General features: G+C 36.7%; 1 protein-coding gene and 1 long non-coding RNA gene across 2 annotated transcripts in view; one reads left to right on the top strand and one right to left on the bottom strand.

The window, feature by feature from the left end:
* LOC142413990 (uncharacterized) overlaps positions 1–25,993 on the top strand; it is a 176,807-nt gene that overhangs the window by 29,383 nt on the left and 121,431 nt on the right. The window lies entirely within an intron of this gene.
* The window catches only part of CHST8 (carbohydrate sulfotransferase 8), a 141,669-nt gene that overhangs the window by 3,064 nt on the left and 112,612 nt on the right, over positions 1–25,993 (bottom strand). Inside the window, exon 2 of the mRNA XM_075510772.1 lies at positions 596–633. Coding sequence (XP_075366887.1) covers positions 596–633 — 38 coding nt within the window. The remainder of the gene's footprint in view (positions 1–595; positions 634–25,993) is intronic.

The following is a 25,993-nucleotide window of genomic DNA, read 5'->3' as shown; positions in this document are numbered from 1 at the left end:
TTTTGTGAAACTCAAATGCCATGATTTGAATGTCTTCTGTCAGTGTAACCCTTCATCCAGAAGGTCAAGCTGGAGCTGTAGAGATGGAGTGATGTCAATCACATCACACTGATTTCACCAGGCAGTGGCATTTGGGTAACAGCTAGCAGCTGCACAGTTGTTCCTCTGCATATTTTGCACTTGTCTTTTAACTATGAAATAGTGAATGGTTGTGGTGGGCTGTCACTGCTGTTGTGAGTGTGTTAACAGCCACTAGATGGAAGAATTTCACCAGTATTTTTCTTTAGCCTATATTTAAGTAGCTCTAAAGACATTCATTTGATCAGTACAATTTCATACAGAATATTAATATATGCAAAGTTTACAGTATCTTTTAGTAATATCCAGTCTAGGAAAAAACTCATAAAACTAAAGTTGCATAGCTTATCAAGTTAATATTTTAAAAGGAAAATTTGCGCTTCATGGCAAAGCTTTGATGCAGCTTTTCTTTTCAATGCTTCATCTCCAGTCTAGTGGCCTTATTTGAGCCATCTCTATCTGTACTCCACAGTCGGAATATGGGTACAATTTTCCTTATGTACTTCTGAAAACTTACTTTTTTTGGTTGCTGGAATCCCATGTTATATTTTATCCCTAAACAAAGAAAGAAATTTAAAGTCATTATTTTGTAAAAATAAAAACATTACTTTCATTTTTGCTGGACTGATAAGTGTGTCCTCTCAGTAACTAAAAGGAAAACAGGAACAAGTTCTGTTAATACAATGATAAATAGATCAATGATGAATCATAATTAATGTATATTTCATAGCAACAGTATTCCTTGGAAGGCCTCTTTATTTATGGATGTTATAACAATTGTGAAATGGAGTGAATGTCTCTACCTCCCTTTTACAGATGGGGAAACTGAGATGGAGAAAAGTGGTTGCTTAACCTCAGCTAAAAGGCCAGTAGCAGAACAAGAAGCAGATGAAATTTGTGATCCCCAGTTAGAGCTCTCAAAAAAGGCTGTTCTTTGTGTACTTACCTAAAGCTGTGTGGGTTCTCCCCCCCCAACTTTTGATAATATGGTACTTAATCATAGTAATAGCTTGCATTGAGTATTATCCTTTGCTTTAAAACCAAAGCAATGCACAGTAGAGTTATGTATAAGTGAGGTAATGTTTGTAGAGTTTTGGAGAGACAAAACAATACAGAATTGTGTTTTGCCAAATCTTCTGGCTTCTACAGTGATGTCTACCTGAAAATATAATAAAGGTGTGAAAATCCTGGAAGGCAGCTTTAGCAGATGTGTAGGATCTCTTTATTGTTTCTAACCTCTAATTAATTAAAAGTTAATAATACAGGAATATATAATGGAAAACACTTCTTAATTATGAAATTAGTTTGGGGCTTTTCAACTTAAAACTGCTATAGTCACTGTCACTGTTGCTTGAGAACTTCAGTTGCTTGAAGACTTCAGTTTAAGTCTGCATTATGAATCCACAGCCTTTTTTGACAAGAACAAGTAAAGGTATTGCAAAGCATTATAAGTGAAAGCATCATTGGAACAGCTCAGTCCCATCAGATTAATCTTCATAGTACTATGAAAGCTCTCAAACACTGTGTGTGCATAGTTCACATTGATCCTTATTGCTGTTAAAGTAGCAAGTCCAGCTTACATGATCAGTCATGTTTTTGTTTTTTTAAATCAGATCTACAAACTGATGTTTATAGTAGAGGCTGAGTAAAATTGCTATGGTTATTTCTATGCTGTTAGAATTCATCTAGCAGTGCTCATTACTCTTTTGGCTCGTGTTTGAGCTTTAATTCCACTGCAGCAATTTGTTAGCAATAAACTCAAGTTAAAGTAGATGGGGATATTGTGATTCTGTGCCTATTAAAAGCAAAGGGCATATTATTTTTACTTCATCAGAAATAAGTTCCAGACATCTTATAGGAGTCTTAAGCCTTTTCCTAGCTGCTTCTCAAAAATGTTTAACTGCAAAATAAAGTCAGAGGTATATTCTAAAGAGAAACAGAGCTAATCTGATAGCATCCTTGTGTGAGTTCTAGAGGATTAAAACTGATTCTGTTGCACCAGGCTTTAGGAGATGTTATTGAGCTGTTGCTCAGTTCTTGATGTGATCAGTTAGAGCCACATTTATTCTACTGCTGTGTAATGTTACACAGCAATGAAGATATGGAAACGTCTGTCCAAAAAGAATAGCAAAAACTGAGCACCAGCACTTTGAAAGAATTGATGCTAGAGCACGGGTGATCTGTGTAAACCATGACAATGTTCTGTTTGTCAGCAGATGTAACCTCTTCTTTTTTGCTAACCCTAAAGGCATAACTTTAAGCCACTTGAGCTAGACTTGCATTGGCTGCTTGGCCTTCACTTTAAGGCATCATTAATACAGCTAGTTGGAGTAGTTGCTTAACTATAGGCTTTCTTGTAGCAGAGCTTGAAATTAAATATTATTTTCCTTATAAATTCAGAATATAGTTATGCTATTCTTCTCTTACAGGCAGAAATCGTGTGTGTCGGGTACAGTTTTTCGGGTACAGTTTTCGGGTAAAGTTAACGTGGTTAAGAAATTTAGTCTGGTGTTGTGGGTTGGTCCGTTCTGCTCATTTTCTATGGATATCTTTTGGTTTCTTGTGTATATGTAATATAACGCACTTAGTAATTCTCATAATAATGTTATTACAGACAATAGTCACCATTCTGTTCAGTACCAATTTCTTCCTCTCAAGTATTTAATGTCTGGTTTTTCTTTAAACTGGATTGAGTAGTGTTAAGTCATGCCTCATCCTCTGTCACAGATCTTGGAGATTTACTTTGGCTGTCAATACTGTCAACATGCATAGATGAGAATTTACATATTTAAATATTTTTCCTACTGTGAACTAGTTATGCCTACCAGTGCAAGATAGGAGAATGGTTGTGCAACCCTCCCTGAAAGATAAGATCATATAACGTCTATAAATCCACTCCCTTTCTGAAAGCATTTTGAGCTTTTCATAATTGAAAACATAGAGGTGAGAAAAGACTTGGTCACCTATCGGAAAACTAAGCAAGTATTTTGGACAGAATAGGATGCAAATATTGGGGCATTTGCTGTGTCCAAATTGTACTGTAAAAGTTGGGGTTAGTTTTCGCCCCAGGTTTGTTTAGTTGTGGTCATTTGTCCTGACTTCAATGGGAGCAGTGATACCTTGTAGCAAAACCACACACTTTGTGTAATTACCATTTAAAGCTGGTATGTATCTGTCATGAAAAATAATTATTAAAAAAAACTCCACAAAAGTGCAAAGAGCAGATATGAGACCATCTTTTTTTGTGGTTAATTATGACTAATCATGTTTTTGTAGTAGTGTTTCATAAAGATAACTTATTTGAGAGATTCATACTTTGCACTGATATACTGTGCTTTAAAAAATTTAAAAATAAATGCTAGTAGGAGATGAGTAACTGTTTTAAAAAAATGATTCTTCATTTACTGGCTTTAGGATGTAATCAGAACAACAATTCATGTTTAATGTAAATGTTTGCTGAAGCACTTGCCAATCTCTTCAATGTTTTCTGAATTTGTGACTTCTGAAGTTGGCTTCTTTTAGCTGTCTTTCTCATGATACAGTCTGTCACTTCAGATTTAAAGCTACATGGAATAAAACCTCTTAAGTACAGTGAACTCAGGGAAGTTATATTGCACAGATCTACTATACTAATCAAAATCTAAATTTAATGTTATGCTACATCTTTACTGTCCATGTTACTTACCAGCTCTCAGATGTTATTGCCAAAATGGTAATACTTTTTGCCATAAATAGACCACTGGTCTATTTCACCCAGGTGAAGTTAGTGATCATTAAATGTTTGGTGCCAGACACGACAAGGACCAATATCTCACTAGTGCTCAGAGAGAGTATAGCTGAGAGACAGAATAATTCTATCAATTGTACATCACTTATGTCAGTTTTCGTGTGTTCTTTTCTCTTCGCTTTGTGCAACCATGAGTTTCCAGACCTGAGCTTGGCCTATGTTTTATGTCTGATTTTGTTGTCTTTCATGAAATACGAGCCTTATGCTTCATCTAGTCCTACCATATAGTCAAACCCATTGTGAGCTTTTCTTTTTTTTTTTTTTAAAGCTATTAGCAACACAATAAAATGGCCTTCATCTTCCCTGTGTAATATTATATAGCTTTGCCTCTCTGCCTTTTCCTCTATCTCTGCTTCAAGACCTAATTTTGCTTTGCCTCTGGTGTTTTCCTCTGTTCCAAGACTACACTACAGCTGAAATATTTTTTTAATAAAAATGATAACTTCAAGTCTGCATCTGTGACTCCATCCCTTAATGGGCTTCTGTGTGCAGTGTGTACTTGTTTGCTTCATCCTAACTGATTTGCAAAATATACTCTGGAAGGGTCGTTACTGTCATTGCATGAACATCTGTGTCACGTGTCCTATCTGCATGCGCTCTGGTCTGTGGTCTTTACTCAAAGACAACATGTACTTAATCGCAGAATGAATAGTAGACTAGTACTCAGAATTCTGATTATCATGAAAAACTTTTACTTTGAAAAGGATTTCCTCCAAAACATTGGTCAGATCACATTTTTCCACTTTTTTTGTCATTTAAAATGAACTCTAACTTGTACAGTATAAAAGAAATGCCCATTTCTGATCCTAACTTACTTCTAACTGTTTACATATTTGAATTAAATTACTCATTAAAGAAATTTAATTATTTTTAAGATTGCTACCATTGTAAATTATTTGTTTTTACACATATATAAAATATATATGTAGTGTACATATTTGGAATACTTTTAAAATATATAAACCTCTTGTTAGAAAATGCCTTTATTTTGAAACTGAGGCCTAATTAATAGAACAAACTTTATATGTGTGTGTATCTGTTTTGTTTGCTATAGATATCCTTTTTATAGCTGAAATTTATAGTTTATTTGGTTAGGGAAAAACACCTCAAAAGTCCCCATCTAAGCTACATACACAGTACCTCATTTTAATAAAGGTGAAATTAATGAGGCAAAGTAAAGAAGGCTTAGCAAAGCAGTAGCACATCTTAAATTCAAGAAAGAAGCAAACCTATACAGTGAATCTATATAGTCTAACCTCTTTGAGTCTCCAGTGAAGCTGCAAGTATGCAGTGTCATTTCCCACAGATGAGTAAACTTTTACAGTGAGTGCCTTGGTTAAATGATACACTGTCGAGCCCTTGTCAAAGCTAAATGCTTAGTGATGGGACATGCATCATTGTGTTTTAGAGACTTGTGAAGTCATGTATTTCTGAGACACAGAGTGTCTATTTTCATGTCTGTTTCACACTAATTGTTGCAATGGTCAAGATAACACAAACAAATGTACTGTATTCTCTATGAATGACAGGGTGCACGCAGGAAAACCTTGAGCCTCCTGCAATTTGACCAAAGAACCTGTCTGTCACTCTTAAAATGAATGCAGTCAAACACAGTCTCCATAGCACCACTCATTTTTATGGCACCTTTTTGTATTTGGTGGCAGAATAATTATATGTATGACAAGAATGATTTTATTTATGTATGAATTGTAAGGGTGAATTATTGGGGAACTCGTTTGTAAGGTAGCTTTTCTGGAAAAAAATAGATGTTACTGTAAATACTTTATTCTGATGTCCATTGCTTTTTCTGGAAAAATCAGATGTTAATGTAAATATTTTATTCTGATACCCATCGCTTTTCTGGAAAAAAATTAGATGTTACTGTAAATATTTTATTCTGATATCCACTGCTACAGTATGTACCATGTAGTGATTTTTTTTTTTTACTTTACATCACAAAGCATAGTAAGTTATTTGTTACTATTCCAGCTTTTCACACATGAAAAGCAGAGAGCCTAATAGCTGCATTTGCCAAACTGATCTGGTTTTAGGTTGTCACATTTTGAATTACAAACTCAAATATTGATTGTCTGAAAACCCCATGTTACCAGTCAAATTTTACTCAAAAATTTAAATCCAGACTCATCAGTGAGTCTTTAGTAATGTCTAGATTAGAATGCAGGTATCTGACTTCTAATCATGATGTTCAGTTCACCACATTGCAGATGATTGCTCAAGTAGTGAGATGTAGTTTATCCGCTGAAGACTAAGGTTTTGAGGCCCAGATTCTGCTGCACATCTCTGGATGTGTCGGATTCTCACTTATATTATCTGGGCAGTTGGATGTGCGTATCCTTAACACAACATGTGTCAACAGACTGTGGGGTGTAGAAACATTTCCAGCTTGTGTGAAGCTGGCCCAGTAGGGTTGGGGACTGAGCTGCTGAGAGAAGGATCCTTCAGTAAGCTTCATTGTAGGGCACATGGGCTGCATGCAATACAAAGTTGCAACTTCTTAAAGAACACTGTGAGAGTGACATACTTTTGCCCCTGGTAGGTGGTGCGTGTTCCAGGGGAGTCCTGATTTTTATAGCCATGATGGAGAACAGGGACTGCTAACTTGAGTACTTCTTTTTGCTTCCATGGTGCGATGTTAGTATTTCTCAAGATGCAATTATTTATTGGCTCCTCTTCAGTGCTTTCTACAATCTCTGTTTTTTGGCTAACATTTACAACCTTTTTTTTTTTTTGTACTTTCTCTGCTCTTAATATTCATGCTTCTATTCTTTCCAGTAATTTCATTTAATTCCCTTCACCTTTCTTTCCCTGTATAAAGAATTATCAATCTCTGCTCTGACTCTGTGATCCAGCACTTTTGAGGGTGTAACAAAAACTAAGCTTGTAATATTTCCAGAAACAAGAATGTCTGCATTTGATTAACTCCATTTTAATTATCGTTCTGAATTTGAAACTTACTTGTGTTCTATTGCTTTACCATTGTCCTTGCCAGCAATATTGATGCTAAAAAAAAAACTCTTATAGGGAAAAATCTAGCTGGGATATTTCATTCTTCAGAGGGATGCTCATTAACAGCAACATCTGACAGGAATGCATTTTTATTCTAATAAAAATATACGGCATTTAAAGTAAGATTTATAGAAAGATACACTTCCTTTTTGAGTGCAGTTAAATAAAATAATATTTATTTGTTTGCTGTGCAAATGTTAAACCTTCTTATGTTCTTATGCCTCCGTGGTTCTGGTATGCAACACTGATCTCCTGTTATGCTTTGCGGCAAAGAACCTGATTCCTTAAGTCCATCTTGCTGATTTAAAGGAGCTGAAAACTTAACAGTCAGGTTTGGTTATTTCCTTTGCACAGAGGGGGATGGATAGAATGTTTCTGTGGCTATTTCCCAGTCTGCAAAGTAGCCCTTTGGAGCTCTAAGTAGTTAAGCGTGACACTCTGAGTAAAGAGCTGCTTTTTTCCCTATTTTGGGAAGGCATAAGAAGTTTGCCAAGCTACCAAGGGTTAGGGTTTTTTATCTCTTTATGAGCCTTCTTTCATATGTGAGTTCCTTTGTAAATCAGATAACTCATTCTTCCTGAGTTCTTAGCTTTTTGTTTCAATCCTACCATTGCCAAGCATGTAATTTTTAATAGTTTAAATGCAATCTATGTGAGGAACTTTGACTTGTGGCTTATTCTTAAGCAGTTGTTGTGGTGAAGTAGAATACTTTCCAAAAAGATAGCCATTCACCCTCGTTTTCCTCTCTCCTGTGCTAGTACTGTGCACAAACTGAATTACTTCATATTGATCTTGTGCTTTTCAATCTGAGTCAGCTTCAGAGAGGTAGGCATTGAATCTAAGTGAAACAGTTAGCTTCATATGTCTAAACCAGGCAAATCTGCAGTTTCTCCATCCCATAGGCAGAAGGCAATGCAGTATTGTGCTGTGTTTGTGTCATGAGGTACTTATGATGGTAGCAGCTTGTGTGCACTTCAGTTGATTAAAACACGATTACTCTCACTTTTTGTGACTGAAATGACTTTCCATCCTAATGAAGTGAGGGAGTCTCTGGACAGAAGTACTGTATATGGGGAATGCAATGCAATTCTGAAGGGCATACCCTGGAAATAATTAACAAGTGGTAGGTTCGTCCATCAGTTTGAACAAGAAAAAAATTACAAATGGGGGAACCAAAGTAGAGATCAGTACACACATTAAGTGACTTTTAATGTTTGCCAGTTGAGGACTTTCATACTGCCAAAGAACTTGGTATTCACGGTTCGTTTGTGGTACCAGTTGCTGATCTTGTATGTCTGAATCGAGCAAAACTGGCATCATTCTGAAGCACAGCGCTTGCTGAGTTGTGGCTGCTGCCCTGCCGTCATTGCTTCCCTCTTCATTCCCTAATTAACTCCCTTGTAACCAATACTGTTGGCATAATGTCCCTCTTGACACTTTAATGTAGGCCATCCTTTGTACACAGTTTTCTCTGCTTTTTCCAGTAACGGATTCTTGGAGTAAAAGATCACAGTATGGAGCTGGTACCCTCTGTTTCTAAATGTGGGTGCCACCCAAGTATAGTGTTCATGTCTACACAATGTTTCTTGGACAAAATACCCAGGCTAGCCTCCTGCTGTTGTTTCCCCCTCATAAAGGCTTTGTAACTCTTGGACAACTTGCTTCATGTCTGTTTTGCTGTACGTATTTTTGTGTTAAGTGTACTAGTAAGAAATATCATCTCCTGAAACTTCTGTTTATTTTTCCGTTATTTTAAACACAAATTCATGTGAGAAATAATTGTTTTGATATGGTTTGCCTTGCAAATTTTTTTATTCATCAAGGTCAAAACAAGAGAGAAGCAGAAACGGAAACGGTAGCATTTTAGAAGAATAAATTCCTTTTGAATCAAAACCCAGTTAAAGAGTTGCTGTGGCTTCCTGGTAAGTCCCACCACCTGCATATCTGCAGTGACTTTGTTAGCTGAGTATTGTTTGAAACTATGGTGTTGGTGCTGTCCAGAAAGTTATTAATTGGCATTCAGACTTTGTAATGAGGCTTTCTTTCATCTGTTCTCTACTCCATTGTTGAGATTGTAAGTTGTTTGAAGAGAAGATTCTTGTATTACTTGTAATTTGAAAACCCTGGTGGTACTTTGAGTTGCAACATGCTAACAGGATAGGTATATGAACCCTTAAAGAAAGACACATACTACTGTGTTTTTTCATAATGTTCTTATGTTCTAAAATATACTGAATCCATCTCCTTGACTAAATAATCATGCAACTTACGCTTGATCTGTTTCCTTGATAGCTAATAAAGGAAAGGGAAATGCATGGTACCTTTATATTGCAAGCTTAATTGAATGAATACAAGAAGCTGTTGGTGAGTCTATTATGAGGAAAGTACCACTACTTGTTTACTTTGTCTTCTTTTTGCTATTTAGCCATCCTAATTAGAGTGCCATTTTCTGATTTAAGTTATATTTGATAAGGATTCTATGAAGAAAGCAGAAAAGTCAAGCCTGTGTTATGGCATTCCCCATTCCTTTTGTGGACCTACCCCTGGGAATATTGTTAATTAGCATCATTAGCTTTCAGGCACTGTCAGCAGTAACTTGCAATTTCTACTTAATACCTTTCAGTTATTCTCCATTCTCATATTTAATATTTGCATATCGCCTTCATAGCATGACTTTGACAAGGACACTACACTTTATTAGGGTTTATTAAAAAGTAAAAGCTAAGGTTTAAAATATAGCACTGCATTTATATTTAGTAGCCTGTAATAACTATTTGGGTAACCAGAGGGGTTTCAATGAATCTCAAACAATCACTTCATGTATTTTGTGATGTAGTGGAGGAGTTAGCTAGCCAGAATAGCTCACCTAGAACCCCAGAAATGTTTCAAGAAACTGTGCAAGTAGGACACTAAAGCTTTGGTGGCCTTTCTATTGAAGGGAAAACAAAGTAATACAGGTAGAATTCTGGACTGCTTTCATGTCACTCTGTAGAGACACTTCTTCGGGAGAGAAAGCGCAAAGGCTGCAGGCAAAACTTAAAAGGTAGATCTACACAGATATGCCTCTGAGTGATGAAGTTCACTGATTTGATAGATTGACTGTGGATCAAATACCACAGATGTGCATCCAAATGCTGTGTTACTATCTTTCAATTAGCTGGAACTGTTTCCCTTTCTCCTGTTCTCATAGTTAATTACTGACAAGTCTTCCTAATATAAGAGATCAATATGTAGTATTTAAAAAAAAAAAAGTTAACACCTGCAACTTAGCTACAAAACATGGTGCAAAAGGGGTGATAATTGGACAGACTTTGATTCCATGACCTGTGAGAAACAAGCAGGAGAACAGTTCTGGGAAAGCTGGGTGTGAGGGGCTGAGCTCTTTGCTACGCTTTTTATTCCTGACCAATGAGCAACTGAAGGACTGAAGTGGTGATTTTCTGTTTGTCATTTCTCACTGACCCTACTCTTCTCCTTTGTGGAAGACTTCCTGTTTCTTGTTAAGGAGCTCACCTGCACTCCTTCTCCAGCCAGATTTTAGTGGCTGATTGGTAGAACACTTTGCTTGCATAAGAATAGTGTCTTGGATTGATTTTCATATCAGTAAGAATAAAGGGGAAATGGTTCTGCTCAAAAACTGAGTGCTGACTACTTCCAGTATCCATGTGATGTTATGTGGTATCCAGAACCTATCCTGAGCTGGAAACCCAGGTAGGAAGAGTCAAAGTGCTAGTCTTGAGTTTTAGTGAGCTTGAAACTTATTAAGCGTAAATGCAGCCCACTTTAAGATGTTCTGAAACTTTTGGAACAAAACTTTTTTTGTGTAAAGCTAGAAAAATCCATGTAAAGCTTGAAAAAGTGGTCATTATTTAATTTTAAAGTTTATAATGTTTTCTGGAGAACTGTCCTACTCCTTGACTAAAAATACAGTCAACCTAAGATGCTAGCCAGGAACATAAATGATTGAGTAATCACTGGTAATTCAAGAAAAAAGCCATGAAGTTGAAAGTGGCAAGAAAGGTATATATAGCCTGAAATTACTTGGGAATGGTACAGATCTCCCCACTCTGAAGGGATTATGCCTTGTTACCTCATTTAGTGATCCAGGCCTTTGTCTGTGTTTCCAAGGTCTTACACAAGTGAATACCTAACTTAGTAACAATCTTTCTCTTTTGTTCTTCCCAGTTTCTGCATTCAGTGGGGATAAAGATATTTTAGAGATGGACTTGGAATCAAAAGTAAGGGGAAGACAGTCTTCAGTGGTATTTTGTTTGGGAGTTCTGCTGTACTCATGGCATACTTCACATGGACTGTGTGAAGTTAGTCTTCCAAAACGGTACAGTTCCTTTCTGCCTGGAGAAGAAGTTGTAATCACTGTCCACCATTTTTTCTACTTTGGACACCATGTTAAGGGATTTGTCTTTAGCAGCATGTTTTGCCGAAAGTGCATTATATGGCAGCTGCTCACCTTTACATCCTTGAAAATAATAACGGTGCTTTCTCCAAGAAATTGGAGACATGCTGTAAGATAGCTCTAAGAAATGTACTTAAAACAAAGAGGAGTGAAACAGACTTATTCCACTCGGAGGTCTCTAGTTTTAATACTGTGGAGTCTCCAGATGCTGTGCTGTTGTATCAAGAAATTTAAGAAATGAAGGATAACCAAGCCAAAGCACAAATTAAGTGAATTGTTCTCAAGTCCAATTAATAAAGAAACAACCAACAATGCTGATGTATCAAAGGACTTCAACGCTGTAGTGGTAGATGACATGAAACTGCATCAAAAATCAGATGCAGAGAGAGTGGTGCCTATGCCTGACAAAACAATGCCAGCAGGTCAAAGAGACAGTCAGATACTGTTATTGTCCATGGAGGCTGCCAGCATATCAGGAGGCATTTCTCCATCAATAAAGTGGCAGTTTGGTGTTTGTGTTTTCTCCTTGGCTATGTAAATGTCAATGAAAATTGGTAGTAGAACACCTGGAAAGCAGGACCTCATGTCTGCACAAGCTGTCAAATATCTCCTTACCTTAGTGTAAGGGACAGTGCTTGAGGACAGGAGGGTTTTTTAAAATGAGAGAGAAATTCTTTTGTTCTGGTGAATGGGATGAAGAAGCTTCACTAAGGTAGAGTAATAGTTCCTGCTGCCTGAGAAATCTATCTTATTAACCCTAGGCAACAGGAGAAGAAATTAATAGTAACTTGAGAAAAGAGTACTAAACAAGGAGAGAGACTGAAAAGTGTTAGCCTTCTCCCAGGAAGATTTGAAATGAACAGAGAAACTTATTCAGGATGGAAATGGGAAAAACTCCACACAAACACACTTGCATATCAGATGAAGACTGGTGGTTCTCAATAGGTCTAAACTGTTTTATATTAGACTGTGCTAGAATGGACATGCATTGCTGAGGGTACTTAATGCTTCACATGATGTGTCTTGCAGGTTCAGGTGCTTATAGAACATATGGTTTGAGCTTAATGAAGCATTATATCATGTGGGCATTATAAGACAATCCAGCAGGAGTGGGATTTAGAGGACATTTGCTCAGTTAACCACTGCTCACAACTCTTACCATTAGGAACTGGATATCTCGGGGTGTGATCCATTTACAGCTTGGTATTTGCATTGGAGGGAGGCCTTTGCCTCTCTCCCTATGCGCTTCCCGGCACAACTCGACATCTCCATTCTAACGTTATTTTTGTACCCACAGTTGACTGCAAATACTCTGGATAGGATGCATAGGGAGTTGCTGCTAAAGTAAATGGCTTTCCCCTATCCACACAACTCTTCTGGCAGAGGCAGTGACTAGTAAAGTGAACAGGTCACAGCATTTTCCTTCCTCTCCCCTGCACAATTTAGAAACATGGCATCTGACAGAGAAGTAAAAAAGAAGGCGCAACAGTGGTGTGGCAGTATACCTCAGTGGTATACTGCCACACGTGGGTGAGAGAAAAATAGCCTTCTGTGGCGACTGGTCATTGTTCTCTTCATCTCCACACCTGGATGAGCTACATTGGCCTTCTAAAGGGGTCACAGCTGCTATGGCAGGGAGAAAAGGCAAGTATTCTCCATTTGGTTACTCTTCCCCGTTTCCTACAGGTGCCACTTTTGTCTGTGCAGCCCACTGCCTGGGCTGCAGGAACCAGAAAGGCTCTAGTGTATTTGCCTCTCTCTTGCACTCTGAACCACCAGTGGTACCTGAAGTGAGAACCCCTCTGCTGCCATTTTATGGCCACATCTGCATTTTTCATTCACACATAATAGCACTTCCTAATTTTTCTAGTATTCCAATGTAGAACGGTGTATCAGTCCAAGAAGGGGCCATATAAACTGAGAGACTGAATTGTTTGCATCTACCCTGACAATGCAAATTTGGGATACAGTTGCTATGACAATTGAGTCATCTGATTTTGTAAGTCAGTGCATACAAACAGTGAGTAGCCAATTAGTTGCTGAATATGGTTAGCTAGGAATTTAACTTTAGCTGATGAAAGTGTGTGAATGTGTCTGATTTCATTGAAAGCTTTTCTACGATGATCATTGTTCAGAGCATTTCAGTATATTCATGGTTCACCCAGTACATTGCATACAATTATATACAATTCATTTTCTCCATTATGCATTGGGTAAAGGATCTCTGAAGTAATCTGCCACTCTAATTCAGTCTTCTGAGACAATTGTCTTACAGAAGGAACTATTTCCTGACAACGAAGCACACCACTGACTGGATGTGTGGCTTACTCAATGTAATTCAATATTGTAACTTTTTTGATGCCTCTGCTGTAGTACTGCTTAAACCCCAGGATTGTAGCAGAAAACCATGTACATACAGGACTTTACCTATCTGACCATTTGTTTCATCTGAAATGCAACTCTTTCACTTCAGATGTGGACTTTTTACTGAGCTACTTGATATCTTGTTGAGCTTTTGTTGAGAATGCATACAGGTTGCACTCTTACGTGTAAATGCTAGGTAAGACCTATTTTTAAATCTTTGAGAGCAGTATGCAACTCTACTAGGTAGCCTCTAAGTCTCATCTTTTGTGTTTATCTCAATTGTTTGTTAATAAATATTTTGCCTTTGACAAGTCAATTAATTTCAGTCTTTATTTCCACTTTTGATGTTACATTAAACGCATTCAAAGTTGTGACTTTGTTGTAACTGCAGGTGACTATTACATTTAAAATGAATAGTGTTCATCACAAACCTTTCAGTATTTGCAAATCTGATTTGGTGGTCTTCTCATGGCCTTATAGTTGATCTATTGGGGGGAAAAAACCCAGAATTTATATTTTTTTACTTCAGTGGCTGAGTTCCCTACAGCTTTATTACTCATTGTTCAGGAATGGAATATTTAAAACTTCTGAACCCCACTGTCTGAAGATTTGCTGCTCTGAGAATTGGAAATGTGAGTTTAAAAAAAACAAAACAAACTTTGTTACAGGTATTATAACATCTCCTGTTAAAGCAATAGTTATTTATGACTGTATAGCACTGTCTTTTAAACTATGAAAAATTTGGCATTTACTTTGGTGGGTAGAGAGGATCAGTTCCTCAGTGAGCGAGTAGTAATGTATTATTTATCTTGCAAGTGATGGTAATCTGCTCTCCTAATCTTTTTACTCATGCTGTGTCTTCTCACAGTACTTTTCCCAAAAAAGATTGGGAAGTTAGTGCTGCTCCACTGAAACCATGTATTTTGGAAAACTACAGTGGGCTTGCAAAAAGCAAGTTTCTTCCTATTAAATTTTATTAAAGAAAAAGTATTTGATAAAATTGTCACTGACTTTTTTGATTTCTGCAAGAACTTCAATGTAGGAAAATAAACATGTATTAAAAAATACTCAGAATAAAGTTTTGGTCACATTTTTTTCATTTCTTTGTGCTCTGCCTCAAGAAAAACTTGAAACCACTGATGTATGGAAAAGAACATCACTATTTCACACACTCTCACTGTTTTCCAGCCTTTTCCCCTTGCATAAAAGGGGGACAGCATTTTTAAAACTGTCATAGTGCCCTGTAGGAGAAGCTTTAATTACCCAAAAAGTGAAGATGTCAAAAACTATAACATAAGGACTAAGTTGGAAATGAAATTTTTTTTCATCATCGTTTAGAACAAATTTAAATGTCTGTTTCCTGGTGCAAATCTAGCTTTGCCCCCCCCCCCCACCCCACCCCCCCCCCCACCCCAGCCCTTTAGATTTTCATCTTAAAGCGACTAAGGCCTTCTGGCAGAAATTGGTTTCATGCTTTTCATGCAGTCTCAGATTCTGTTTTCACAGATGCTCTAAACTTTCTTTGGTGGAGCAGAAATGAACTGAAACTTGCAAAGGCACACCACATGCAATTTCAGATAGCTTTTCTATACCTTCTGCTATATATCCTGTTTACTTTGAGAAAATACATGGTAGCATGGCCTTGAATCCCTTCCCATAACTGCTTGTGCATTTGGTTTGTTTGCACAAAAGTGAAATTCTTCAGAGTATATTCCTGAGAGAATATCTCATGCCAATTACACAGAGGAACTTGAGCAACCTGCATTTCACTTGTATAGTTTGTATGTGCTGCAGGGCTGATAATCTTATAAAAGGGGAATGTATCTTACATGAATAAAATGAAATCATTAAAATTATAGGAAGCTTGATCTGATCTCTGTTTACTACCTCTTAAATTTGGATCCATAGCTCTGTTTTGCTTGTAAACAAATGAGACTCCAGACTATCAATTGACATCATTTCCCTTTTTTCCCCATTAAGAAAGGTGGTAATTGCCAAGCTGTTGACAGCAAGTGCTAGGAGAAGCAATATGAGTGATTTCCTTGGTGACTGTCAGGCTCCTCAGACGAGGCTTTCAAAGTACATTCATAATAACAGAAATACACTGTGGGAAAGATAGGCAATGTGGTCTTTAGCAAGCTTGTTTCTTGCCAATGTACTGAAATCAGCTACCAGCAATTCCAGCTCTGTACTGGTGTATTAGCTGGGGGAACTCACTGAAAGACTAAATGATTCATTGCTTGCTTTATTTTTACAGAGAAACAATAATGTCTTTAAATTTTAGACACAGAACCTCTGCTATAAAGTCTGAACTTATTTTTGCAATGCTGGGTCCTCAAGAGATCTTTTTGGTAGTGACTAATTTTGTATTTCATAATGGTGTGTTTCTTAAATGTATTCTGTCAAATCACAAGACAGCAGATACTGTCTTGGAGTGAATTAATAGAAGAAAAATTCTTAAGTAATCTGCTGTTAGTAAATGGCTAAGTGTGGGTCAGGCAGTTTCTGAGTTTGTTACTTAATGTAGGCAACACTCCTTTTGTCTTGCTGACTGTTTTAAATGGGCTTAATTTGCAACAGTTTGCAAGGTGGTAGGTTTCAAAGCCTATGAGACACAAAATTATGAGCTCAGCATGCTTGACTTGGTCTGTAGGCTTGGGTTCATCACTAAACCTCTCTGCCTCGGTCTCCACAGCTATAAAATAGGAAGAATGTGCCTTCCTCAGAGTGCGGTGCACGTTAACTGATTGACCAAGAACATAAGTGGTTGGTGGTCTGCCAACATTATAATGGTAGTCTCCTTAATTGAGGATTATATTGCTTATCACAGGCAGTGCTTTTGAACAAGGAATGACTTTTTTTTTTTTCCTAACTTCTGCCCAAAAGTTTCCTGTTGTATTTTGTGCTACCTTCTTTGTCTTAGAATTTCTTGCAAGTTCTGTCTGTGTTTAAGTTAATGTTGATGGACATACTCGCTGTTGATGCAGACATTTTCCCAATGCTTTTACTGTGCATGCTACTTTGATGGGATAGATTTTCAAATATCATTATTTAGTTGTTTGGCATCACATCCTATCTCACCTAAAGTGTCACAGTGGACTAACTGATATAGAGAATAGAAATATTCCTTGCAAAAGTTAGATTTGTGTATATATGAACCACTTGAGTGATTTTTAGTGTGGGGGCTTGTAAGCTTTACTTGGTTCTACAGAGTGTTTCAAAATAATTTGCATGTGTATAGGATATGTGGTTATTAAATCAAGAAGTCTTAATGTGTTTTTCTTTTTTTAAAGACTACTTTTTGGTCATATTCTGAAAATCTGCATAACACTGTTTAAAATAAGCCTGTTCTAGTAATTTTTAGTGATGATTTCACCTTTGCCAGTAAGATAATGCAAAGAAATTCTTCCCTGATATATTAAGGCTACAGAGATCTAAAACTAGCTGTAGTATCTTTGCTTAAACCATACTCCTCTGTGAGTCCTCCAAAAGGAATTAGTCTGTTTTATTGCTGTGCACCAATTTTCCCCATAGAACTGTGCTGCCTCCTTGTTCTCGGGGTTCTCTTTCTTCTCTTTCAACACCCTAAAGGCATCACAATAACCAAAATGAGTATACACAAACATCTGAAAAGAGAAGTGCCTATTAGGATTTCTGTTTTGAACGTTTTTCTGCCTTCCCTTATCTGCATGTGGCTTTGTTTAGGGAATAAACTTGCAAATAATTAGAAATCCAGATAGGGATTTCTCTTGCCTTAAAACTACATGGGGACTGAGGAACCCTAATTCACTTGTTACTGAATTAGGGAATTGCTGAATACTAGACTAAAGTAATACAGAAACCCTGAGTCAAGTGAAGAATCCCATTTGTTTCAACTGAATTGAATTATATTTATCTGTAGTTAATGTTTCCTTTAACACAAATAAATGTTCAGATATTCATGACATGTAAATTGCTGCTACTAGTTCAAAACTATTGAATAAAAATTCCCTTCTATGCATCACTTCTATTGAAATTGAGAGAGAGCTAATAATGAACACATTGTATCCTATATTTTTATAAGAATACTGCTGATTTCATTCCAAGGAAAAGTTATTTTAAATAAAAATCTGTGTAGTCTTTTAGACAGTAAGTTACAGCACTAAACCTAAATCTTGTTAAACATAATTTAATAAGAGCAGAAAATATTTTAGTTGATTTTCATTGTCCAAATTCAGAGAAAAAATAGATAAGGTACACTTACTGCAAAAAGCACAACATAGAAATCTGTAATTATTTTCTTCTTTTTTCTTCTTTCTTTTTATAACTGAACCTGCTATTTTTAATGTACATGAAAGCCTTTGGTTTTGCAATTTCATATTAAAAAAATGTATTCTTCTAGAACTTCATGCACTTCATAACTGGGTTATGTAGTGAAAGCTAAAAACCTGTCTGTTTTATGTGGCTTGCTTGCTAAAAGTAGGCTTGTACAGTAGTAGCACTGGCTCTCATCAGATTAAAGTGAACCTGCGTAACAGCATGGGCATGAAGATGTCAGGCTTGTAATACTTCTGCTCATGGTCCGTTATTTTTTCATTGATCTTTACAAGCCTATAACTCTTTTAAAAAGCATGTCATTAAATAGATATTGAAAGGAAAATGCTGATGATGGCTCTACAAAACCAATAAAGCTGCCTTTATTAGGTTTTATAAAAGTCTTTATTGCTCATAGGGTCTTAGTCTTGGCGGACAGTGAACCACATTTAGGTACTTAAAACCTGTTTCTCATAGGCACCTCTAGAAGCCTTTGCCCCTGCACTTACAGTGCTCCACCCTTGTGAACATATTTCTTTTGTCTTCTAAGTTTCTGCCTAGTAAAGTCAAAATACAAAATGTTAAAAATATGTACCTTCTCTTAGGTGTTGCTAACCAGTGGAAGACGTCAGTGGTGGCTCCTGGGAAAGGAACAAGTTTCTTTCTGTTTCCGGTATTATAATAGCTAAGACAGTAAACATTAATTTTCATTAAGCACTTTGCTATAAATCTCAGTTTAATATCTGTTTCAGATGTTCTAGATAAATCCTTAACCTTTCAGTTGTTCCCTCTTGTAATCCTGTATCAGTGATGAATCTTGGCAGTGACAAATGGCACTGTTAGACCCTGCAACTACTTCTGTTCATGTTCTTTCCTATGCGTTTTCTTTAGAGGAAGGAGGAGGGGAAAAGCCCAGACTGGGGAAGACAGTTTGAATATCAATACCCATAAATGGCATCCTTCTTTTCCTCCCCTTCCTCAAACTCCTGAAAAAAAAAATTGAATCAGTAAGCTGACTGATATAAACCATTTGCTTGTCTTAGGTGTAAATTAAGTAATGCTAGATGATCAATTAATGATCTGCAGCTTTCCAGATCACTTAGTTCCAGCAATGATGCATGTAAACATCTGCAGTAGGTAGATTGTCTCCTGAAGTAGGAACTACCTTGTGCCGTTGAGATCACTTGCAATAAATTGTCTGATAGCATAGCCAGTATGATTGAAAAAGTGATGCACGCCTTCTTACAGCAACCAGAAAGTCCAGAAACCTGCTTCTTTTTAAAGTTTCTAGTGGCAAAAAAGTTACCAGTTCTCCTATTGGAGAGAGAGCTATTGTCATACAACAACTGAAAGTTAATAATATGTCACGCAAGTAGCTGATTTGTGTTGGACTGGAATGAACTTGAACTTTGAAACTTTTGGGTCTGCCCCACCTTTACCACTACCTGATGAGAAGACTGGCAGACAGGTACAATAACTCAAATTTATGAATAGTGTTATTCCAGGTGTCAAAGTGCAAAGGTAGAGGTAATTAAGCAATAACCCTATCTTCCCAAGGACAAAATGAAAAACTTACTGTACTGCTTTTTCCAGTTAAGATCCAGGTGAAAACAGGATTTTGACTCAAGGTTAGAATGTAACTATTAGTGAAATGAAGACACTAGATTAACTTAGGAAACTTTCATTTTGGGAATATTCAGTTTATCTTATAACGGTATTTCCTGGAATATAATTTTCATGACTATCAGAAGTATCAATGCATAATATGTTTAAAAAAAACCCCAAGCCAATCTACTAAAGCAATATGAGGTGTTTTAATTTTGTGTATTTTCTGTTTTGAAGAAAACAGTACAGACAATTTTAGAAAATAAAGTTAACCGGATGTGTCAACTCCTATGTAATGTAACAGTTTTGTAGTTAACGCTACTATTAAACTGTCATGAAATAGCATGAAACTGTTAAAAATAAAAAAAATTAAGAATTAATATCTATCTGATAGGAAAAATTTTTGTTTGGGATAATGGGAGAAACATTTCAAAACCTGAGTTTCATATGGAAAATATCCTTTGTGACTAGTCTGCTGTAGTGAGGATCTGTACTGATAAGATCTTCTGGCCTGAGCAAGCTGAACCCAGCTGTTGTGTTGTGCGCTTGTTTGCTATGCAGCGTAGATGAGGTAGAGCTGATGACATTGCATGAAACTGCCCTGTGGTAGACTACAGGGACTCCCAGCTGTAATGCTTTTGCTGACCCATAGCAGACCAGCATAACGACCTTTTTGGTAAGCATGTAGCCCCAGGAAGTTTTGAAATGAATGAGAAAGTCACTCAAGAAGGCTGCAGTATCACAGAACAGGGCAAAGAACAGGCTCTGTCTTCTGAAGAGTGTGTGTCCACAGCTCCAGGCACATTTAAAAGAGCTGGGTACATTCAGTACCTTTGAAGACCTGTCTCAGACCCTAAATTTTCATGATACTACCAGCTCGATCTCATTTCCTGTTATTGGTTTAGTGGGAATAATCTTTCTTAACAAGCTCTCAAGGGTGTGACAAAACTTTATTAATATTAAGCAAAGAGCTTGGAGATTCTCCACCACAATATGGAATATAACAGTAAGGATAATGCTTCAATAGCATGGTTTTGTTTGTCACAAAAAATAATTAATTCTGTCCTGTCTCTTTGAACAACTGCAATGATTTTTGTGCTATTTGTTAAATATATTTGGATTAGATGCTAAAGTGAAAGCCTAAACATGCTGTCATCTTCAGACACACTTAGGCAATTAGAGTGGAGCTTGTGTTATTGTTTTATAATTCAAGCCTAGTGAAGTCATAAATTAAGAAGCTCATTAAATTTTCAATTGCATTAATAGGAAAACTCAACTTATTAAATTCTTTGGTAAGACCTAATAACAAAACATTGGAAATGCATCTTTATTTTTTTTCTCTTTGTTAATCCTTATTGCCCAGATAGCCTTCTCTACCCTTAATATAGGAAAAATAAAGTAATAGGAATATAAATTGTAGAAAACAATGTCTCTTACATGGCGCTTAACATTGATCCTCTGTGTCACATTTTAAAGAATTTTTTAACAAATTCTCATGACTGGCAGCCTGCCCCATAAATAGCTGCAGGCATCTCAGCAGCAAGGTGCCAGCATCTTTGCACTCTGTGCTTGGCACTGCTTTGTTTATACCAGCATATCAAATAAAGACTGATAACACTATTTTTATTTGTCAATGCATAACACAATTTGATGCTATAGGTTGAACTGTTTAAAAAAGAAATATTAAAAATATCTCAGTTTTCCCTGCAACTGGAAATTGTAAGTGTATGTATTTAATGGAGCATGCAAATATGAAACTGCTCAGTGAGCTCAGTCTGTACTGGTAGAAATGGCTTCATATCCATTAAAATCATAATGACTGTATTCACAGTTGTGGTGGATTTCCTTATTTAATGAAGCTTTTTTTTGGTACCAGCTAATGGTTCAAGCCTGAATTATTTGAAAATTAATGTAGTTACACCCAGTTATGCTGCAGCTGATTTTTTTTTTTTTTTTTTACACTGTGTGTTAGTATACTCGCAACAGTACAAGTACTATAGAAATGCTTCATTCATCTTGATAGGTGTTGCTGGTGTTTAATTTATTCAGTGGTCATCTCAGTTATTGCCAAATTGTAGTGAGACAGAGAAATGATCATGAGGGGGGCATGAAATGGTTTGCACATAGTACTAACTCAGCCTAGGTAAGAGAAAGAAAAAAGAAAGAAAAGAAAGAACACAGAAAAATAATTGGCTAGATAATTTGAAGACTTCATTGTAAGTGTGAGGTTTTTTCTGAACAGTAGGCTACTAACCTTCTGTTGCCCGCTACCATTCAAATGATAATTTGTGAGTTAAAAAGCTGTCTTCTATATCTAGTCATACCTACCAAAATCATATCTATTAGCTGTTTGCTCAATTAACTGCTCAATCTAGACAAACAAATGCCATAGGGCAAAAAATAGGTCTGCATTTCTTCAGGCAATTCTGGGGCATCTGTTTCTGAACTACATTCCCCCAGGTGCACAGGTCCAACCTACTGCTCAGCGAATCCAGTAAACTCCTATGGACTTCAAGGTTTGTAATTGGGGACCCATTCAAATTCCCCAGTTGCATCTCGCAGCAGGACACTTAGTAAATGACCTTTTGCCTTACAAAGGTATCAGGTATTTGCAATATTAGCTCTTCCTATTCCTTCTGTGAGACACTTGGATATCAAACTGCAAGGTCAATTAGATTTCTCTTTTTCCTTCTGTGAAACCTTATACTTTTCTTGCGGGCTGGGGGGGTAGGAAATTTGTTTCGGAGGTAAGGGTAGTCTGTCTTGGGGTGTGGGGAACATGGAAGTAGTGCTGCAAATGAAGGGTGTCTGTAGGGGTTTTATCATTTAAAATTCTGACGCTGCTGTTCTTGTAACTTCCTTGTAAAAGATTTCACACCAATCAGTGCTTCTTAGGGAGGTTTAATAACGGTGTAGGGCCAAGTCATAATCTGATGTGTTCCTGAGTAGGGGAACCCAAAATATTGCAGGTCGCTGGGAAGGGCAGTACTTCTATTCATGCTTTTGTGAGGTGATTTTTCTCTGTCTCTTCTTATGCTGCTGTCACTGTGGGTAATGAAGCGAGTAGCCAGGAAAACAGGATCTAAAGACACTCTCAAAACATGTAGCAAAGTAAAATGAATCAGATTTTTGGTTTTGTTACCTCAAGTTTCAAATTCATTGAGCTAAAATTATGGTAGTTCTGAGTTTGGTTCATGATTTTTGATTGCTCAATGTGAGACATGTGGCATTTCTCTTTTTCTTTATTTTTCCCCTCTCTTTCTTTTTCCTCCCTAAACATCAAGTCTAGCAGGCTTGAGTTTGTGCCGGTGCACCACAGCCATATGCTGCCTGTAGTCAGGCCTCAAACCAAAATACTGGCTCTAGGGTGGCTTCCATGTCTTCCTCATCTGTTTCAACTAATTTATATGCAGCTTTAACAAACAAACAAAAAAACCACCAACACCCCTCCCCCAACAACAACAACAAACCAACCCAAACCCAACAAAAAAACCCCAAACCACAAAAAACCCAAACAGGCAACCCATAGCTCTGGTAACATGCTGCCTGCTGTAGTGCCCAGTTAGTTTTGTTGTCTTTGTGTTCCTGTCCAGTCCCAAAACCATGAGTTCATAATAACATGGACCTCTCTTTGACCTGTGACATTCCTTATTCTCCCTGTTCTTATTACTGTTTACTTTTAGCCTCGCCTCTGCTGAACTCAGCCAGAAGGTTGCTAATAACTCTTCCCTTTGTCCTGTCACCAAATACTAATTAGCGGAGTTTCTTCTTTCCTTGAGAAGGGGACCCCCCCACCCCCCCAAAAAAAACCCTCCACACCCCGATGACTAATTGAGATGAAGACACTCTCTACCCAGTAGAGTCTCTAAACAGATTCTCTGTTTAATGTAATCTGACGTGCTTTAGGATTTTCTAGAATATTTGCAGTATCAAAGCACTTCTTAGATCATCATGAACTGTATAATGCGTTTTTTGCTGGACTTCCTAAAGTCTTCAGAGTAACGAGAAAGGAGTTTTCAAATGGGTTCTGACTGGGCTTCAACTGTAAGGTATTTATTTCCAGAGCTAAAGATTGTCCACCCTCAAGATAGAGAAGCATGTCCAAATATTTAAAATTGTTACCATTGTGATAATGAAGATGTTCACAGTAATGAAATAATGGTCGGTGAAACTTCAGTATGTTACTCCCCTCTTTCTGAAATGTGGAAGTTTACAAGCAAGTTTCTACACAAGGTGGTATTTTGTTGAGTACATGGTATCAGCAATGAAAGGACTAACTTTTGTTTTGTTTTGAACCAGTATCGCTCAATCTTGAGGCCAGTTGTTCTTCCTGTTGGCGGCTACAATCCTGTTTGCAGTTCCAACCTTGCAAGTGTCCATGATGTTCATTATATTTGGAGGTGTATACTAAAGAGCTGAGATACAATGAAGGCTGCCTGGCTCATGCTCAAAGGAATAGGATTTCACGTAGAAATGTGATCTGCATTAAAGATGTGCTTAAGCTTGTTTTCCCTAATCAGCATCATGATGAAAACTGTTTTCTTTGGTTTGGTTTAAGCATTTATCTTTAAAGTATATAGCTATAACAGAACAATTTGGTGAAACTACCTGTACTTCTGTGCAGTGGCTTCTTAAAGATGGTTTGTTAGAGCAACAGGTTTTGGCTTCTCAGGTTTTTTTTTCTATTGTCAATCAGAATAATAAGTTTTAATGTACTTTTCTATTTATTTCTTTGAACAACGCTGCTGCAATAAAGCATATTAAATAATTTCATTAACCTTGGCCTAGACTTGCACTAAGAATCTCCTTAATTGGGCAAGTGTAGCACAGATGTGAGGTCTATGATTACTGCAGCTATGCCAATCTACTAGCAATGTGTCATTTTTAATGTGACAGCTGTATTCCAGCAATCAAGGGTTACAGCTTCTGGCAGCGTGAAGTTCTCATTATGCCATTTCTGCTCTGCAGTAAAGTAATTATTTCAAAGCAAGCTGCTTCCTTCTCATCCCTAACCTGAGATCAGAAGTCTTCCTGTTTCTTGTTTTGTGACTTTTCAGCTAATCATTTTCTGCAGCAGCTGGGTTCATGTTTAAAAGTTAGTGTTCTGAAACTGACCTAAGGTGCATTACTTTAAAAAAAAAAAAAAAAAAAAAAGTGTGAGAGTGTGTATATATATATATATATATAAAAATATATATAAATAAAAAGCAAACAACAAATCAAAATCTTTTCCGAAGTATATTTCTCTTTCAAGTAAATGAACTGGGAATAGCTAAAAATTATAGGGGATTTTTTTAATACTCAATTATGTCATATACACAAATTATTTTTATGAACTTGTCTTTCAGGTAATCTATAAACTAGTAAAATGAATACTTTCTATAATGATTTCATCTAGGGAATTTAAAAATAAAAGCTGTGCAGTATCTATCTTGAGAAGTTTCCACAGCAGAAGCCTGAATCAATTTGACTAATTTCACTTGAGATGTTTTTAAGAGGAGTATGTTTGTTGTTTTTATCCTGAAATGGTGAATTTTCTTTAAAGTCCAAGCGGCAAACAATGCATAAGTGAACTATTAAGAGGTACTATGTTACCACAACAAGATATGCTCACATTTGCAGATGTCAAAGGCTTTGGACAAGCTACTGCTCTATGCCCTTCCCCCTTCCCACTTCTGAAGTTGCTCTGGGCATCTGAGCAACTAGTAAAGGAGGGTGGGTGGGGTGGTTTTTTGTTTGGGGTTTTTTTTTTTTTTTTAGTGTCATAGACCAAAGAATCAAGCTAAATTAAATGAGGAAAGTAACACAAAAAAACCCTGAAACAATTCTGAATTATGACTGCATGACCAAAAATAGAACCAGCATTTCTGGGATCTAATGACTACAGTGGTGATAGCAATTGCAATGGAAATTAGAAAAGCATCTTGTAAAGAGAATCACTTTTCATCAGCACCTTACTTTTAATAAATCAGTGCTGAATTTTAATTTGTAATTCAATTTCCTTAGTGCATTCACCTTGTGTAACTGAGAAATCAATACCATTGGATGGATGTATTGTTTTTGACTCTCTACTTTAAAGGTCATGTCCTAATTCAAGCAACTATAAAAATTAACATTTTTCGGTAATTTTAGAATAGATAAGATTTCTCTGTAGCCTTAAGAAAAGTATACTAACATGCTTTTGGCAGCAGAATAGTTTGATACATAACTGCTATGTGACAAACCCAATACAGAATCCTTATTAATAATCCTATTAATGTTTCATCTAATGTGAGGGAAATGGTAAATAAATTGTGGCTTTAACCCACTGCTGAGCTTCCAATTACTATTTTTCTCCCTATCTGCTTGCAATGTATCATTTTTTTTAATATGACTGAAATGTTCTAACAATCAAGGGTTAGGATCCTAACAGCATGAAGTCCTCA

This window comes from Mycteria americana, chromosome 8 (assembly GCF_035582795.1).
Source record: "Mycteria americana isolate JAX WOST 10 ecotype Jacksonville Zoo and Gardens chromosome 8, USCA_MyAme_1.0, whole genome shotgun sequence".
NCBI classification, from domain to species: domain Eukaryota; kingdom Metazoa; phylum Chordata; class Aves; order Ciconiiformes; family Ciconiidae; genus Mycteria; species Mycteria americana.
Note: the sequence above shows the minus strand (reverse complement) of the source record. Positions and strands in the feature narration are given on the sequence as shown.